Source organism: Chrysochloris asiatica, unplaced genomic scaffold, assembly GCF_000296735.1.
Source record: "Chrysochloris asiatica unplaced genomic scaffold, ChrAsi1.0 scaffold00005, whole genome shotgun sequence".
NCBI lineage: Eukaryota > Metazoa > Chordata > Mammalia > Afrosoricida > Chrysochloridae > Chrysochloris > Chrysochloris asiatica.
Window position 1 is genome coordinate 11,816,641 of NW_006408523.1, and position 16,581 is coordinate 11,833,221.

Below are 16,581 nucleotides of genomic sequence, written 5' to 3' on the forward strand. Positions count from 1 at the left end.
CCCCCCCCCCCCCCGCCCCTCCCAGCAGTCTAGGAGGGTCCCAGACTCTCCACACCCTCACCAGCATTTGTTGGTTTTTTGGACATTGCTTAGTGTTTTTTAAAAACCATATTTAATAATTCATTAACAAATTTGCCCATTTGTATGTGACCACAAACAAGTCCTTTGTTCCCTATTACTGATAAAATTTGCATATTCCTACCCTCTAAAATAAAGCTGTAACTCTATATGGTGCTATATGATGCTTCTAAGGAGCCCTGGTAAGATAAGCACTGGACTATTAACCACAAGGTTAGCATTTCAAACCCACCAGCTGCTCCATGAGAGACCCTACGTGAGGTCACCGAGTCAGAATTGAACCAGTGGCGGTGGGTTGGTTTTGGCTATAAGATGCTTCTGCCTAGCCAGAGCGTATTCTTCTATGCAGTGCTATTGCATACTGTCCACTAGGAATTTTCTTTACTCTGGATTTTTGTGGACTTCTTAAAATAACCATATTATGTCACCTTTGTTTAGTTCTCAATTTAAACTGCACCTTCAGATAAGCTCTTACAGCATTGCATATAATACTGCTTTTGGAACGGTATTTTTACAACTGATAAAATCATTGTCTCCCTCAGATGGTGGAACCATAAAACTTTAAAATTTAAGATTTTTGCAGGATTATCTTTTAAAGTTAGAGTTTACAGCTCCTTTCTCCCCCGCCCCAACTATTTCTTAGTGTCTAAGGAGCTCTGGTAGTGTAGTGGTTACAAATCGGGCTGCGAACCTTAAGGTCAGCAGTTCAAAACTACCAGCTGATCTGTGGGAGAAAGATGAGGCTTTCTGCTCCCGTAAAGATTTACAGCCTTGGAAAGCCTGTGTAGGGTCGCTATGGGTCAGAACCAACTCCATAACAACTTAATCAGAGATGCTCCAAGATATTATCGCTTTATTTATAAAATAATAAAAATAGCAAACAACTTAAGCAACCTTAGATTAACAAAGGCAGAGTTATTTTAAGAACTGCCTGATATCGGGAAAGCAATATAAAAATCATAGTATGATCCTAGTTTTTAAAATCTGTATATTGGTGCATATAGCTACATATACACACACATATGCACACACACACGTACACATACATCGTTGTTGTGTGCTGTCCAGTCTATTCAGACTTACAGTAACCTTATAGGACAGAAACAAAGTGTCCCATAGGGTTTCCTAAGCTAATTTACACGGGCGCAGATTGCCACGTCATTTCTCCAGTGTAAGTGTTCTGTGGGTTTGAATTGCAAACCTTTCAGAGACCTTTTACTTACAGCCAAGCATTTAACCATTGTACCCCTAGAGTTTCATACATATATATGTATTGTCCTGGTGTGGGGTGTAGTTTAAGCACTGGACTGCTAACCAATAGGTCAGCAGTTCAAGCCTATCAGCCGCTCCTTGGAAACTCTACACAAGGTTGCTATGAGTCAGAACCAACTTGACAGCACTTATATGGACTTCTGGTGTGGTGCTGTGGATCGGCACTAGACTGCGAACCACAAGGTTGGCAGTTCACACCCACCAGCTGCTCCTCGGAAACCCTATAGAGAGGCATGCTGTGAGTCAGAGTGACTTGACGGCACTGTTAATGCTCTACTGAACTGCAAAGTTGTTTGAACTGTAACAAGCCACCAGGTGCTCCTTGGAAATCCTATACAGGGTTGCTATGGGTCGGAACTGAATCGATGGCACTTAACAACAACAATGTATATATAAAAATATATACACACACACACACATATGAAACTCTGGTAGCACAATGATTAACTGCTTGATTGTAACTAAAATTAAAAGGTTTCGGAAAGGTTTCAGATGAGCAGCTGATGGGTTTGAACCACTGACCTTTAGTTTAGCAGTCCAGTGCTTATCCTACATTGCCACACCAGGGTTTCTATATATATGCTGTTGTTGTTACATGCCGTTGAGTCGGTTCCGGCCCATCGTGACCCTGTATTGGATTTCTGAGGGTGACTGGTGAGCTTGAACTATTGACCTTGCAGTCCACGCTACTTTGCAGTCCAGTGCATTAACACACAGCGCCACACCAGGATCTGTTGTTAAGTGCTGTTGAGTCGATTCAGACTCAGCTACCCTGTATAGAGTTTCTGAGAAGTGTCTGTTAACTTTAAACTGCCAACCTTGTTATTAGCAGTCCAGTGCTTATCTTACAGCGCCACACTGAAGCTCCATGTATATATATATATATATATAGTTGCTGTTGTTAAGTGCCATGGATCCAGTTTCAACTCATAGCCACCCTGTATAGGGTTTCGGATGCTTTAGATCTTTTGCGGGGACAGAAAGCCTCGTTTTATCTCACACGTAAACATAGTTGGAGAAGGAAATACATCAAAGAGTTAACCATTTTTGGGTAACTTTATTTGATTCTTTTTACATTTCAATGTTTTTCAAAGACTGCACATTGCTAACATAACCAGAGTAGGGTTTTAGTCTTTAATTCATTAAAATAAATAAGTGATTTTAGTTTTTCTTAACCTATTTGTTTCAGAATATAAGCACCTTTTAATTTATGTGGCATTGATCTCCATTTAGATGCTGTTTTCTTGTATTCTTAGCAGTTAGTACATTTTTGGCTATTAAATCAAGTTAATAACACCTTTTATTGTGCCTTTTTAAATTTATACCACAGGGTAGAATCCTTTACAAAGTACGATGGAAAGGATACACATCAGACGACGATACCTGGGAGCCTGAGGTTCATCTCGAAGACTGTAAAGAAGTTCTGCTTGAATTTAGGAAGAAAGTTGTCGATAACAAAGCTAAGCCAGTCAAGAAGGATATTCAGGTATCATGTTTTGTCTCATTTCTTATGTCAGACATTTTTGTTAGAGAATATAAACCAATTCTGAGATTACATTATAAACTTTAAACGTTTAATCCATTTTAGATTATTCAATGGTTAATTATCTAGGTTCTTTGTTTTTTATCTCTAATTCCCAATTCCATTTTCAGCCGTACTTTCTTAGTGGTTGTGGACATTTTGAAGTTCACATCTTCTGTGTCCCATCATGGACACTTGTTTCTTTTCTGCTGTAGTTTGGGACCTTTACCAACACTGACCTTTTCTGTACCCCTGTCTGTCTGTGTTTATTTGCTTTTTTAAATTGATACTCGTTATTACCACCAAGACTTACTAAGTCAGAGACATAAATAATGTTATATGACTTCAATTAGAGAAATCATGTTAAGGAGTTGACAAAGTACTTGGGGCAAAAAAATATTTCCACCAGGTTTTATTAGTACTGCCTTTCAATACCTTTTAAATGATTGTTAATAGGACTTTTTGTGTGTGTGTGTGTTTTATAGAGACTTTCCTTAAGTAATGACATATTTGAGGCAAACTCTGATAGTGATCAGCAAAGTGAGACAAAAGAAGATACTTCTTCAAAGAAGAAAAAGAAAAAATTAAGACACAAAGAGGAGAAAAGCCCAGACGATCTGAAAAAGAAAAAAGCAAAGACTGGGAAACTAAAAGATAAGTTCAAATCAGACTGGGAGAGCTCCTCAGAAAGTTTCGTTTTTGACTCAAGGACAAAGAAAAGAATTTTGGAGACCAAAGAAGAATTAAAGGAATTTAAAAAGCCCAAAAAAGATGACATAAAAGAAACTAAGGAATTAAAAAAAGTTAAGAAGGGGGAAATAAGAGACTTAAAGACTAAAATTAGAGAAGATTTCAAAGAAAATAGAAAAACAAAAAAAGACAAATGCCTTGAATCTCTGTTGGAGTCTGAATCAAGTGTGCTTAATGATTCCCTTTCTCAAGATGAGGACAGTGAAGAGTTACATTCTGATAGCAAAGAAGAAAAACAAAAGATTAGAATTATCAAAGATAAATCTGGGCAAGATGTGCTTCTAGATGATGTTTTTGATAAACAGCTAGATGACAAAGTAAGTGCCGATGAGGATGCTGATGTGAGAACAAAGAGGACAAAGAAGAAGCCAAGAAAGTCTGAGGAGCATAAAGAGCTCCCAAAGCTAGAAAGCAATGATGTTTCTTTAGAAAAAAAACAGATACATAAAAAACTCAGGAACCAAGAAAAAGATAAGCTCATAGCTGCATCTGCCCAAATACAGAAGAGTTCAAGATGGAGTGGGGATGAGAGTGGTCTCAAGTCTACTGATTCACCTGGGAAGGTAAGCTATTGAGGTAGAGGAGGAGTGTGGGGGTGGTGGTGAGTAGGGGTGGGGGGTTGGGGGGGGGCGGATGAGTGCATTGAAGAAAGTGATAGTTAAAATCTTACAGAATACAGAAATGTTCAGATCTATCCAGTGCTCTTTTGAGTGCTCAAGAAGTTTCACAAATATGTAATGAAGAGGAAGCAATAGAACAGATTATAAGGATAGCTTCTCTACCATCAGGAGTTGGTTAGTTAGTATTATGAATCGGTAACAACAAACCAAAACCAAACTTCCTGTCATTGAGTTGATTAGGTAGTGAGTGTTACTATTGTTAAGTGCCACGGAGTCGATTTTGACTCAGCCACCCTGTATAGCTCTGGTAGCGTAGTGGTTACGAATCGGGCTGTGAACCTTAAGGTCAGCGGTTCGAAACTACCAGCTGCTCTGCGGGAGAAAGATGAGGCTTTCTACTCCCATAAAGATTTACACCCTCGGAAACCCTGTACAGGGTCGCTATGGGTTGGAGCCGACTTGACGGCACTTAACAACAACAACAACCCTGTATAGAAGTGCTGGGGAAGAGCTGACCCACGGGCCATTTAAGGCCCACGAAATCACAGGGTCTGGCCCTGCCAAGGCAACTGCAGTTCCAGTCATCGCATTAGGGCTGAGTTGTTGAAATGTTTGGCCAAATATAGCGTCTAATTTTTAAGTTAATTGATAATTTTGTATGACTTGTGAATGATGTTATAAATTTTGGCAGAAAAAAGGTTCTCCACCCCTGCTGTATATATAGGGTTTCCGAGGCTTTAAACCTTTTGCAGGAGCAGAAAGCCTCATCTTTTTTCAGTGGAGTGACTGGTGGACTCGAACCGCCAATCTTGTGGTTCGCAGTCCAGTGCTTCTATGGAGCCACCACACTCCCTGATTAGGTATGTTGTGTTGTTGTTAAGGGCCATCTAGTCGGTTCCGACTCATAGGGACCCTGTGTAGAGTTTCCATAGAGCGGCGGTGGGCTTAAAGTGCCAACCCAGTGCTTCTCCATTGCCACACCAGGACTCCCTCATTAGGTGTTGTTGTTGTTGTTAAGTACTGTGGAGTTGGTTCCGACTCTTAGTGACCCTGCACAGGGTTTCTGAGGCAAATCTTTATCGGAGCAGAAAGCCTCATCTTTCTCCCGTGTAACAGCTGGTAGTTTTGAACTGCCGATCTTGAGGTTAGCAGACCGATTTATAACCCCTATGCTACCAGAGCTCCTTTGTTGCTGTTGTTAAGTGCTGTTGAGTCGGTTCTGACTCATAGCGACCCTGCATAGGGTTTCCGAGGAGCAACTGGTGAGTTTGAACTGCCAACCTTGCAGTTTAAATGGCTTTGCATTCTGGCGCATTAACCCACAGTGCCACACCAGGACTCCAGAGCTCCTTTAGGTAGTTAGAAATGCTGAAAATTATACAGCCTTTGTACCCCTGATTTATTTCTTAGTCTTTGGCTTTTTTTCCCCCCCTTTTAATTGAAGATAACTCAAAAATTGAGGGCTAATTTGTGAGAACAATCAGGAATTTTTTTTCATTTTGAAGTACCCAGACAGTATGTGGCACTGTATAAGTAAGGCTTTCGTGCTGTATTTGCGTTTTACATACTGGTATTCCCTCTCCATTGTCTTAAGAATATAATTCTTTTTACTAAAATCAAGTATACAGAGTACATTCGTCTATAGTAAGTCTTTAAATTCTTAGAAAAATATTTAATAGGGAGCTTGACACGTTGTGTGGTTAGGCATTTGTATCTAACCTTAAGGTTGATGGTTTAATCCCACCAGCTGCTCTGTGGGAGAAAGATTTGCTTGTCAGTTTATGCCTAGTTTACAGTCTTGTAAAAACCTTCAGGGCAGCTGGACTCTGTCCTATAGGGTTGCTGTGAGTCAGAATCCACTCAAAGGCAGTAGGTTTGGTTTTGATTTTTGGGTTGTTCCATTATTACATTTACTTTTTCAAAATGTACATTTTCACAAATTATGAAAGTAGTATTCATATATGCCATATTTATCAAGGGTGATAAATATCATTTTCTTTTCATCTGTTATTTCCAGTCTTGGGAATATAGCTCTAGGAAACCATTTAAGAGGGAAATAAGCTATGTGTATCAAGATACTTAAAGACAGCATTGTCTTCAGTACTGAAAACCCAGAAGAGAAAATGGTTTAAAAAACTGTTGGTGTATATGATCTTTGGGACTGTTCCATGTCCGGTACAGCTTTATCAAATCAATGTAGCAAAACTAGGCAAGTTACAGAATTCTCTATGTAAATATATCTATGCAATGTGAATTAAAAAAAAAAATTAAGGCAAAAATGTATTTGTAAAATAATAAGGATTGGATGGAAGGGAGAACTTGGGGGGGGGGGAAGTCATGTTTTGTTGTTGTTAAGTGCTGTCGAGTCAGTTTTGACTTATAGTGACCCTGTATAGCGTTTCTAAACTGACTTTGCAGCCCAGTGCGTTATCTGAAGCGCCACACAAGGACTCCATCATGGTTTGTTAGTGAATGTTTTCTAAAATGTTATGTTGTTGGTTGTGATTTTTATAATTAGAGTAAAACAACTGGTATTATGGTTTGAAGTTGACATTTTGTAAATTGTGTTGTTGAAGGATAATTTTGATTGAGGAAGCAGTTTATATGAAAACACTTTTAATCAGTGCTCATACCCACAGTGCAGAAAGGTATCCATTGACCTAAGGGACCTGTATTTTCTAGTGTGAAATACACAGCGTCAGCTCTCTGGCTATTTTAGTGTTTGCTTCTTATGTCTGTTTCAGGAGAAAGACACTAAAAAGAGTGAACCCAAGGAAAAATACCTGAAAAGGCATGATTCTGACAAGGAGGAAAAGTATAGGAAAGAGACAAAAGGATTAAAGAGTGAGTGTGAATGCTAACATTTTACCATTTGACATTGTCTTCTTTTATGTAAAGAATTTAATTTACTATGAAAACAAACTCTCTTTTCTAACCTACAGCTGATGTTGATGTTGAATTGGTTCTGACTCATAGGAGCCTCATCTTACTCCTGAGGAGCAGCTGGCAGGCTCAAACCATGGACCTTGTGGTTTGCAGTCCAGAACATACTGTATGGAGCTACCAACCTCCTTTTGCAATATCATGGTGTTGTTAAATGCCGTAAAGTCAGTTCTGATTTCAGTGTGACCCTGTATAGGGCTTCTGAGGAATGGCTAGTGAGTTTGAACCACTGGCCTTGTGGTTCAAAGTGACCTTGCGGTCCAGTGTTACTCCTACAGTGTCATAGTGCTGGATGTCTGTAGTTATGGGGAATTTAGAGCTACAGGCTAAGTTGTGCTAAACTAGTTAAAAAACCCTTTGCCACTGAGTTGCTCAAGCTTATTACTGTTGAGTTCATGGTGACCCATGGTGACTCATGTTTCAGAGTAGAGCTGAGCTCAGTAAGGTTTTCTTGGCTGTAATTTTTACATAAGCAGATCCCCAGACCTTTCTTCCAAATGTCACCGGCTTGTATTACCAAGAACCTTTATTACCTAACAAGTTATATTAAAGTGAGCATAGTGGTTATGAATCGGGCTGCGAACCTTAAGGTCAGCAGTTTGAAACTACCAGCTGTTCCATGGGAGAAAGATGAGGCTTTCTGGTCCCATAAAGATTTACAGCCTCAGAAACCCTGTACAGGGTCACTAAGGGTCGGAACTGACTTGCCAGCACTTAACAACAACGTACATTTCATATATTGCCTTAATATGTAATTAATTTTATAATAATTTTTTTTTCCTTTTGGTTTGCTTTCTATTAACTGTGTTGATGGAGTAGGATATAATTGCAAAGAGAGGAAATTAGTTGTGACAGAAAAGTAAATGTCTTTTATAGTGTGTCTAAAAAGACAACCTTATGTTTAACGTATTTATTGTAGTTGACTGTTAATTGTGTAAATATATTGAATAAGCATTTTTAATAGTTTCAAAGTGTGACTTGAGATTCTGTATTGTTGTGAAGTGCTGTTGAGTCGGTTCCAGCTCATAGCGACCCTGTGTAGCATTTCCGAGGAGCAGCTGGTCAATTTGAACCACCCACCTTGCAGTTCAAACTGACCTTTCAGTCCAGTGCATAGTCCCACAGCGCCACACCAGGACTTCTTAACACATATCAATTTGGAACAAATACTCAACAAAAAATTAATATTACAGTGTTTAAAGAAGCCTTATCGTTGTCAAGTGCCATCGAGTTGGTTCTGACTGAGCAACCTGTATAAGGTTTCCGAGCAGCGGCTGGTGGGTTTGAACTGCCACCTTGTGGTTCAAATTGACTTGTGGCCAGTGCTTATCCTACAGTGCCCACCATATGAGGACTCCTTAATCGATGGTGTTGTTGTTAAGTGCTGTTGAGTTGGTTCCAACCCATAGTGGCTCTGTGTAGGGTTTCAGAGGAATGGCTGGTGGTTCAAACTGACCTATGGTCAAGTGCTTACCCTGCAGCACCACACCAGAATTCCTTAATAGATAATATTATGTATGTATATATTTATATATATGCTCTATCTATCTATCTATACTTTTTTTACTATGGAGTCCTGGTGTGGCTCTGTGGGTTAGTGCGTTGGGCTGTAAAGTCGGTTTTAATCACAAGGTCAGTGGTTCAAGCTCACCAGTTGCTCCTTGGAAATGCTATAAAGGGTAGCTATAGGTTGGACCTCAGTGAATAACAACAATGTACATTTTTAAGTGCTGTTGTGTCCATTCTGGCACACAGCAACCCTGTATGCAGTTTCTAAGGGTTTAAATTTTTGAGGGAGCAGAAAGCTTCATCTTTCTCCTGTGGAGTGGCTGGCAGGTTTGAACTGTGGACCTTGTGGTTAACAGTCCAGTGCTTATCATACAAGCCACCACACTCCCTTTTCCTATTTTGTTGTTGTTGTTAAGTGCAATCCAGTCAGTTCTGAGTCTCTATCGGGTTTCTGAGAAGCAACTGCTGGGTTTGAACCTCTGACCTTGCAGCTCAAACTGGCCTTGCAGTCCATTGCATTATCCTGCAGCACCTTACCAGGACTCCTTGTCTAGCTTAATACAATGAAAACAAAATCTACTTTAATTCGGGGTCTTTTCTCCCCTACAACAAAATTAAGAAGAAAATAAATGGTTCTCTAACACTAACCCAAACTGATTAATTGCATCATAAATTGACTCATATTAACAATCACATTTGTTTTTTTACCCTAGCATTTAAGGAAATCAGAAATGCATTTGATATATTTAAATTAACGCCAGAAGAAAAAAATGATCTTACTGAGAGTAATTGGAAAAGAGAAGAAATACCACTGGATTGTAAAATCACAGACGATCACAAAACCAAATTATTTAAAGAAAGGAGAAATACAAGAGATGAAACGGATACTTGGGCATATATAGCTGCAGAAGGTGACCAGGAAGTGCTAGACAATGTATGTCAAACAGATGAGAATTCTGGTGAGTGTACTTATCATTTTCCCCAATTTTTTCATAGTTGTATGTGTTTATTTTAGCCTCTTTACTCTTCTCCGCCCATCATAACTCTGATATCAAGATCAGATAATAATGGAGTAGAAACTTTTTTAGATATTCTGAGTAAATAACTTCTTCTATTGGAGTAAGGCCATCCTGAGATTTCTAAATTGATCGGCTATTTCTGAACTCCTATGATGTCCTTAGTACATTTAGAAATGATAAAACTTTCTGATTGTCCACCTTACCTACTCTTACCAAGCAACCTGATAATATATTTTATTATATTTCTTTCAGAAAATTATTAATTATCTGCTTAGTGTATTCTGCCTTTTAGCTTTACAGTAAATAACACTTTATTGTTGTTGTTAAGTGTCATTGAGTTGGTTTCAACCCATAGCGACCCTGTATAGGGTTTCCGATAAGTGACTGATGGGTTTGAACCGCCAACCTTGTAGTTAGAACTGACCTTGTGGTCCAGCGCAGTATCCTGCAGTGCCACCCCAGGACTCCAGTAAATAACAGTACATAAGATTATACTGTAATGTTTTCCTGAGGCCATTGGAATCCGCTAAGGAGGGAGGACTTTCTATAAAATACTTAGTACAGCAGCTGGGTGGGGAGGGGTGATTAAAGTGATACATCTGTATATTCATATGTTGTTGTTAGTGCTGTGGAGTCGGCTGTGGGCTCATAACCACTCTGCGCTCAGTTTCTGAGGAGCAGCTGGTGGTAAGTGTTGATGGTAAGTGCTATTGAGTTGGTTCTGACTCATAGCGACCCTGTGCAGGATTTCTGAGGCGCGGCTGGTGAGTTTAAATTGCCGATCTTGTGGTTCACATCGACCTTGTGGTCCAGTGCTTTATTCTGCAGCACCATACGAGGAATCCCTATTTATATGTCGGACAGAATGAATAAGATAGGTTAATCTATGTGCTAAGATTTCATGTAATTTGTGAATCTTTAGGAACAGCAGTTCAAGAAAATTTTGAAATACAGGTTTGAGCACTTAATGGCCACACTATTGCTAGTGTTGTGTTGTTAGGTACCATTCTGACTTGCAGGAACCGTATGTCCATTGCTTGGGTCAGGCACACCTCAGTCTTCAGAGTGACATCATTTGTTTGTAGTCTTTGATCTTCAGAAAGTACTTCAAGTCCTTCATTTTCAGCAAGCAAGGGTGTGTCATCTGTATATCGTAGAGGTTCGTGAGATTCCCTCCGATCCTGATCTTCACGTAGTCTAGCTTCTCGGATTATTTGCTCAGCATATAGACTGAATAAGTGTGGTGAAAGAAAACAACCCTGGTATTCACCTTTCAGAGTTTTAAACCACTCATATGTTCTGTGAAATAGGATATTTCACATGGTTGGACGTTATGTGAATAGTATCTGAACATCAGAAAACACCTTTTAGGAACCTGCTCACTTCTGTTGCTGCTGCTGGAGGCTCTGGGAGCTCGCAGTGGCTGTGGCTGAGGGGGCAGCTGCGGGAGCAGAGCTACAGGAAGTAGATGGGGAAGGGACAGAGCAGATCCGGTACTGCCCACATGACCTCCAGTTAAAGCCTGAGAACCCTCCTTGACTCATGTCCTCTGCCTCACCTACCTGCGTCCCATTGGGGCCCTGTGCTTCAAGAATCTGGCTTTGGAGTCTTTAAAACCATTGTTAAGTGCCATCAAGTCGGTGCCAAGTCAAAGTCATAGTCACCCTGTGTAGGATTTCTGAGGAGCAGCTGGTGGGTTTGAACTGCCAACCTGTGGTTAGCAGTCCAATGCTTATGCTATAGCAGCAGATCAGGGCTCCTTAAAACTATCTGAGGGGGAATAATTAACAGGAGAACCACTTTCCCTTTGAAGAAGCAAAAATGAAAGACCCTATGGCACCGCAGAAGTTGTCTAAAGCAGACAAATTGACAAATATCTGTACTCGGAAGCTGTGTTCCAATCTGTGTTATTGATTCCACTGGTTATAAGGAGTAAACTGCTTATCTCTATTATTAATGAGCCCATGGCCACAATCCAGGGAAGTAACGACTTGTTTTAAGGTGTAATGAGTCGTGTGGAGCCCAGAGGGTTTTGGGAGTGTGAAGGTGAGGGTGGGGCTCCTCAGCAGGGAGGGTGTCTAGAAGGAGAAGCTTGAGCTGACTCTGGAAAGATCAACAGGCAGTGACTATTTGTAAACCAAATATGTAGGCTTGGTGTACAAATTTCGAATCACTTTAACTATACAAAGAACCCTGGTGGCTCTGTAGGATATGCAGTGAACATGTTAACTGCAAGGTCGACAGTTCAAGAGACCTATCAGCCTCTCCTCAAGTAAAAGATGAGGCTTTCTATTCCCATGAAGATTTGTAGCCTCAGAACCCTTACACAGAAGGTTTGAGTCAGAACTGTCTCCATGGCAGTGGGTTTTGATCTTACCCACCTATAAATGGTTGGAAGCATGTATATCTACGAAGAATGGTCAGAAAGAGAGTATTGTTGGTAAGTGTTGTCAACATCAAGCCAATTCCGACTCCTAGTGACCCTGTATAGGGATTCTAAGGAGTGACTGGTAAGTTTGGACCACTGACCTTGCAGTTCAAATGACCTGTTGGTCCGGTGCTTAGCTGCGAGCTGCTTAGTCGTGTACTTAAAATGCTTATTATTTCATTATTTTACAGTTGTTACCGTTTCATCTTTGTGCTTTTGAAGTCTATAATATTAAATGTGGATAGTTTGTATTGCTTTCCAAAGAAAATCATGAATTTTATCAAGTCTTTTAACATTCAATTATATAATAGTCTATGTTAAACTTGTATATAAAGGTTTGATTAAGGTACCATAAATTTAGTACAACAGATATTATTGTCTAGAGAAATATATCTTAATAAGACTCTTCTGTGTTCCAGATGGCAGACAACAGATTTTGAGTTTGGGTATGGACTTGCAATTGGAGTGGATGAAAATGGAAGATTTTCAGAAGCATCTGGATGGAGAAGATGAGAATTTGGCGACAGCAGACACAATTCCAAGTAGTAAGTGGTTTTGGAATTAAAAGAATTCCTTTTTACAACTCTCTCTAAATAACCTAATTTGCCTTCCCCCCCGCCCCATTTTAGATTTATTGAGAGATGCTGTGAAAAATGGAGACTATATTAGTGTAAAGATTGCACTTAATTCAAATGAAGAATATAATCTGGACCAAGAGGTAATAATATCTAAATAATCTCATGAAAGGATGTTGGAAAGTAGTTCTTGTAAACAAATTCATTTACTTTTTCTTTCCTTTTCTTTTTACTTACAAAGTAAGGTTATTGTTGTTAAGTGCCCTCGAGTTGATTTCAACTCATAGTGACCCTGTATAGGGTTTCCGAGGAGCGGATGTGTGAAGTAGAAAATGTTAGTTCCTGTAATTCCAAACTGCAAGCACTCATCTTTAGAAGGATCACCACAAGACTGGTCCCCATGAGATACATGTTACAGGATGTTGTTAAATTTTGTTAAGTTGATTCTAACTCATAGCGACACTGTTGTTGTTGTTGTTGTTATGTGCCATCGAGTCGGGTCCGACCCATAGCGACCCTGTACAGGGTTTCCGAGGGTGTAAATCTTTACGGGAGTAGAAAGCCTCATCTTTCTCCCGCAGAGCAGCTGGTAGTTTCGAACCGCTGACCTTAAGGTTCACAGCCCGATTCGTAACCACTATATAGGTACAGAATTTCCAAGGAGCAGCTGGTGGTTTTGAACCACTGACCTTATGGTCATCAGTCCAGTGCTTATCCTACAGTACCACACCAGGATCCAAAATACCATTCTGTAATCCCTGATATCAACCACCACTCCTTCCTCCCTTCAGTGTTCTCCCTCACGTAGGGTTCAAAATGCTCTGTAGTGTCTCACAGAACTCACGAACTTTCAAGGAAATAGCTCATACAGTTGTGGAGGATGCTCTGCACTCATGCCAAATCAGGCTGTTGACTCACAGGCTGTGGAAGCTGGTGAATAAGGTCAGGTGATAGGCCGCCCCTCAGTTACCAAGAGCCAAAGGTCAGATGAAGGCGAGCCAGACGCAGGATCCAGAGCAAGACAATGAATTTTGTTAAAGTTGCTCAGCATAGCTGCAGAACAAAAACTGAAAGAAGGAGCACCTCCTGTCACCAAGATGGGTTTCCAAATCCTGGTCCAGCGGTCTTTTAAGGAACTAACTGGCTTCTGGTTAGTGTTCATCCAGACGATTTAGCACTAGTCTTCTGTGCATCCTCAGTTGAGAAGGAAGGTCACAAAGATGGCGTTTGCCCAGGTTTGGGATGTTGATAGAGGTGTGTTGTTTTCAGCCTTGTGGTGTCCGAAGATCAAGTTGAAGACATGTTGGTTGTTACTGTGAAGGTTAGGTGAGCCAGGTCTGGCTTCAGCCAGTTCTCCCCTAGCCCCCTGCTTTTCTTATTGAAGCCAGAAGCTCGCAGTTTACTAGTAAGGGAACAGCGTAAGACAGAAGTTCTTTTTAAAACCAGGATATCAAAGATGCTGGCTAGTTGCAGAGCACACTCCCAAGGAAACTAAGTATGGTGATAATGAGTCATACCCCTTAGTAAGGCGGGGAGTCCGTATACATCCGATCTTATTCTTGCCTCACTAACAGACACCTCACTCCAAAACAGGACTAAGCACAGGCACGGAGGCTAGGTTTGTAGTACATCACAAACGGAGAACTATGGCTGCTGTTGTGAAGTGCCATTGAGTCGGTTCCGACCCGTAGCGACCCTGTATAGGGTTTCCAAGGAGCAGCTGGTGAGCTTGATCGCCAACCTTGCTGTTCAAACGGCTTTGCAGTCTGGCGCATTACCCTACAGCACCACACCAGGACTCCAAGAACTATGGCTAGGAGGGCCAAATTAAACAAGTATGTCTCATTTGGCTTTTTTTCTGGTTGATAAAACCTTGTAAGTGGAGTGTGGTGGCTCCATAGGTAGGATAAGCACAGGACTGTAAACCACAAGGTTCACAGTTCAAGCCCACCAGCTGATGTACAGGAGAAAGATGAGGCTTTCTGCTACTTTTTTTTTTTTTAAAGTCTTGGAAACCCTATACAGGGTCACTGTTAGTTGGAACCAACTCGATGGCACTTACCAACACCAATCCTTTTAAGTAAGTTTCTTGATTCCAGTGTGCTTGTGAGGATGTATATCTCATGTGCTCAGCTATTCTATGGTGCCGTCCTTTCTCAGGCCCCATTCACTGTACCCACACATGGCATCCCTGTCTGCTCGGAGTGGAGTTCATTGTGATAGCAATTTTCCAGCAGAACCCCCCCCCCACCCCCCCAACACACACACACAACATTTTCCTCTTCAAGCATCTGGAAGGTAATGCTGATAATGCAGCCCTAAGAAGAGGCTAGAACCGGGGGTGTGTGGGGGCAGGGGCAGGCTTACAGGGTATACCCTTTGGTTGGTTGATGGTGCATGGAGGGGATTGTAACCATGGCAATGAAACTATATACGATAGAATAAATGTAAACCTAATGTTTTCCCATGTAAACTATCACATAATTCACAATAAAACATTTAAAAAAAAAAAGAGGCTAGAACATTTCTGTGCAGCCATTGCCAAATGCCTATTTTTAAAAAGCTTTACCAAATAAAATTGCTAAGATAAACTGATTTTATCCTTACATACCACTAATCTTTCATTCCACTGGAGGTCACTGGGACATATCTGACCCATATTATGTGTATCAAATCTGTATCTCATAACAGAAATTCAGAGTCAGAAAGGATCCTTGATTCAGCATGCCGCCCGCTACTGGAAACACATAGTTCAACAAAAAATTCAGAGGAGAAAATAATTTGATTTTAAAAGGGTTATTGAAGGAGCTCTGGTAGTGTAGTGGTTATGAATCGGGCTGCAAACCACAAGGTCAGCAGTTTAAAACTGCTAGCCGCTCCACAGGAGAAAGAAGAGGCTTTCTGCTCCTGTAAAGATTGACAGCCTTGGAAACCCTGTTCAGGGTTGCTATGGGTCGGAACCGACTCAATGGCACTTAACAACAACATTGAAGGCTGTAGCTATTTCTTAGCTTAGGGACGTACCCAACTGCTTTTGCAAAGACTGCCTTCTGAGTTGGGTGTGGATACTGAGGTATCTGTTCCTTAGCCTAAGTGCAGCTAATTTCAGAAGTTTAGCTTGACAGAGATTTCCCTGAGAGCAAGGAGTTAAAAATAAACAAAACCACAAAAGAACCTCTGCTAATTGCAAATGGAGACCCGTGTGATGCTATGGGTTAATGTACTGGACTGCAAGGTTGGTTTGAACCATAAGTTTGACAGTTCAAGCTCACTAGCCGCTCCTTGGCAACCCTGTGTCATCAATTAGTGATTGCAAGTATTTTAACTAATAACTGCCTTTTCATTTTTTGTAATTTTTATCTCTACTCAAATCACTTCTTCATTCATCTATTTTGTTGTGGCCTCTTAGAAGCTAATCACATCTGTATCCTTTTCCTGCTTCTGAATTTTTTCTGTATTCTTGGAGAAAGCAAACACTCACTGCCCAACAATTTCATTTATATAGACCAATGTTTATCTAAACCAAATAATATTCTAATTTTAGTTTATCATTTATAGAATGGACTTATAGGAGTCCTCGTGTAGGATAAGCACGTTTGACTCAGCGGTTTGAACTGGCAAGATCAGTGGTTCAAACTCACCAGCCACTCCTCGGAAACCTTATACAAGGGTCACTCTGAGTCAGAAGTGACTCAGTGGCACTTAACAACAACAACAAATGGGATTATGAACCGTTTCTTCCTTTATATATTTGGGCCAACTTAAATGAACATAGAGAACATATGAGTTTCACCTAGAAGCCAAGGAGAATTTTGGATATGAAATGTGAAACAAAATCCATAAGTATTGTTACATATGCAGCATT

The 16,581-nt window shown here is 40.5% G+C and overlaps 1 protein-coding gene across 1 annotated transcript in view; it reads left to right on the top strand.

The window, feature by feature from the left end:
• The window catches only part of MPHOSPH8 (M-phase phosphoprotein 8), a 42,253-nt gene that overhangs the window by 10,671 nt on the left and 15,001 nt on the right, over positions 1–16,581 (top strand). Inside the window, exons 2-7 of the mRNA XM_006831974.1 lie at positions 2,681–2,836; positions 3,358–4,185; positions 6,987–7,086; positions 9,408–9,653; positions 12,561–12,686; positions 12,771–12,859. Coding sequence (XP_006832037.1) covers positions 2,681–2,836; positions 3,358–4,185; positions 6,987–7,086; positions 9,408–9,653; positions 12,561–12,686; positions 12,771–12,859 — 1,545 coding nt within the window. The remainder of the gene's footprint in view (positions 1–2,680; positions 2,837–3,357; positions 4,186–6,986; positions 7,087–9,407; positions 9,654–12,560; positions 12,687–12,770; positions 12,860–16,581) is intronic.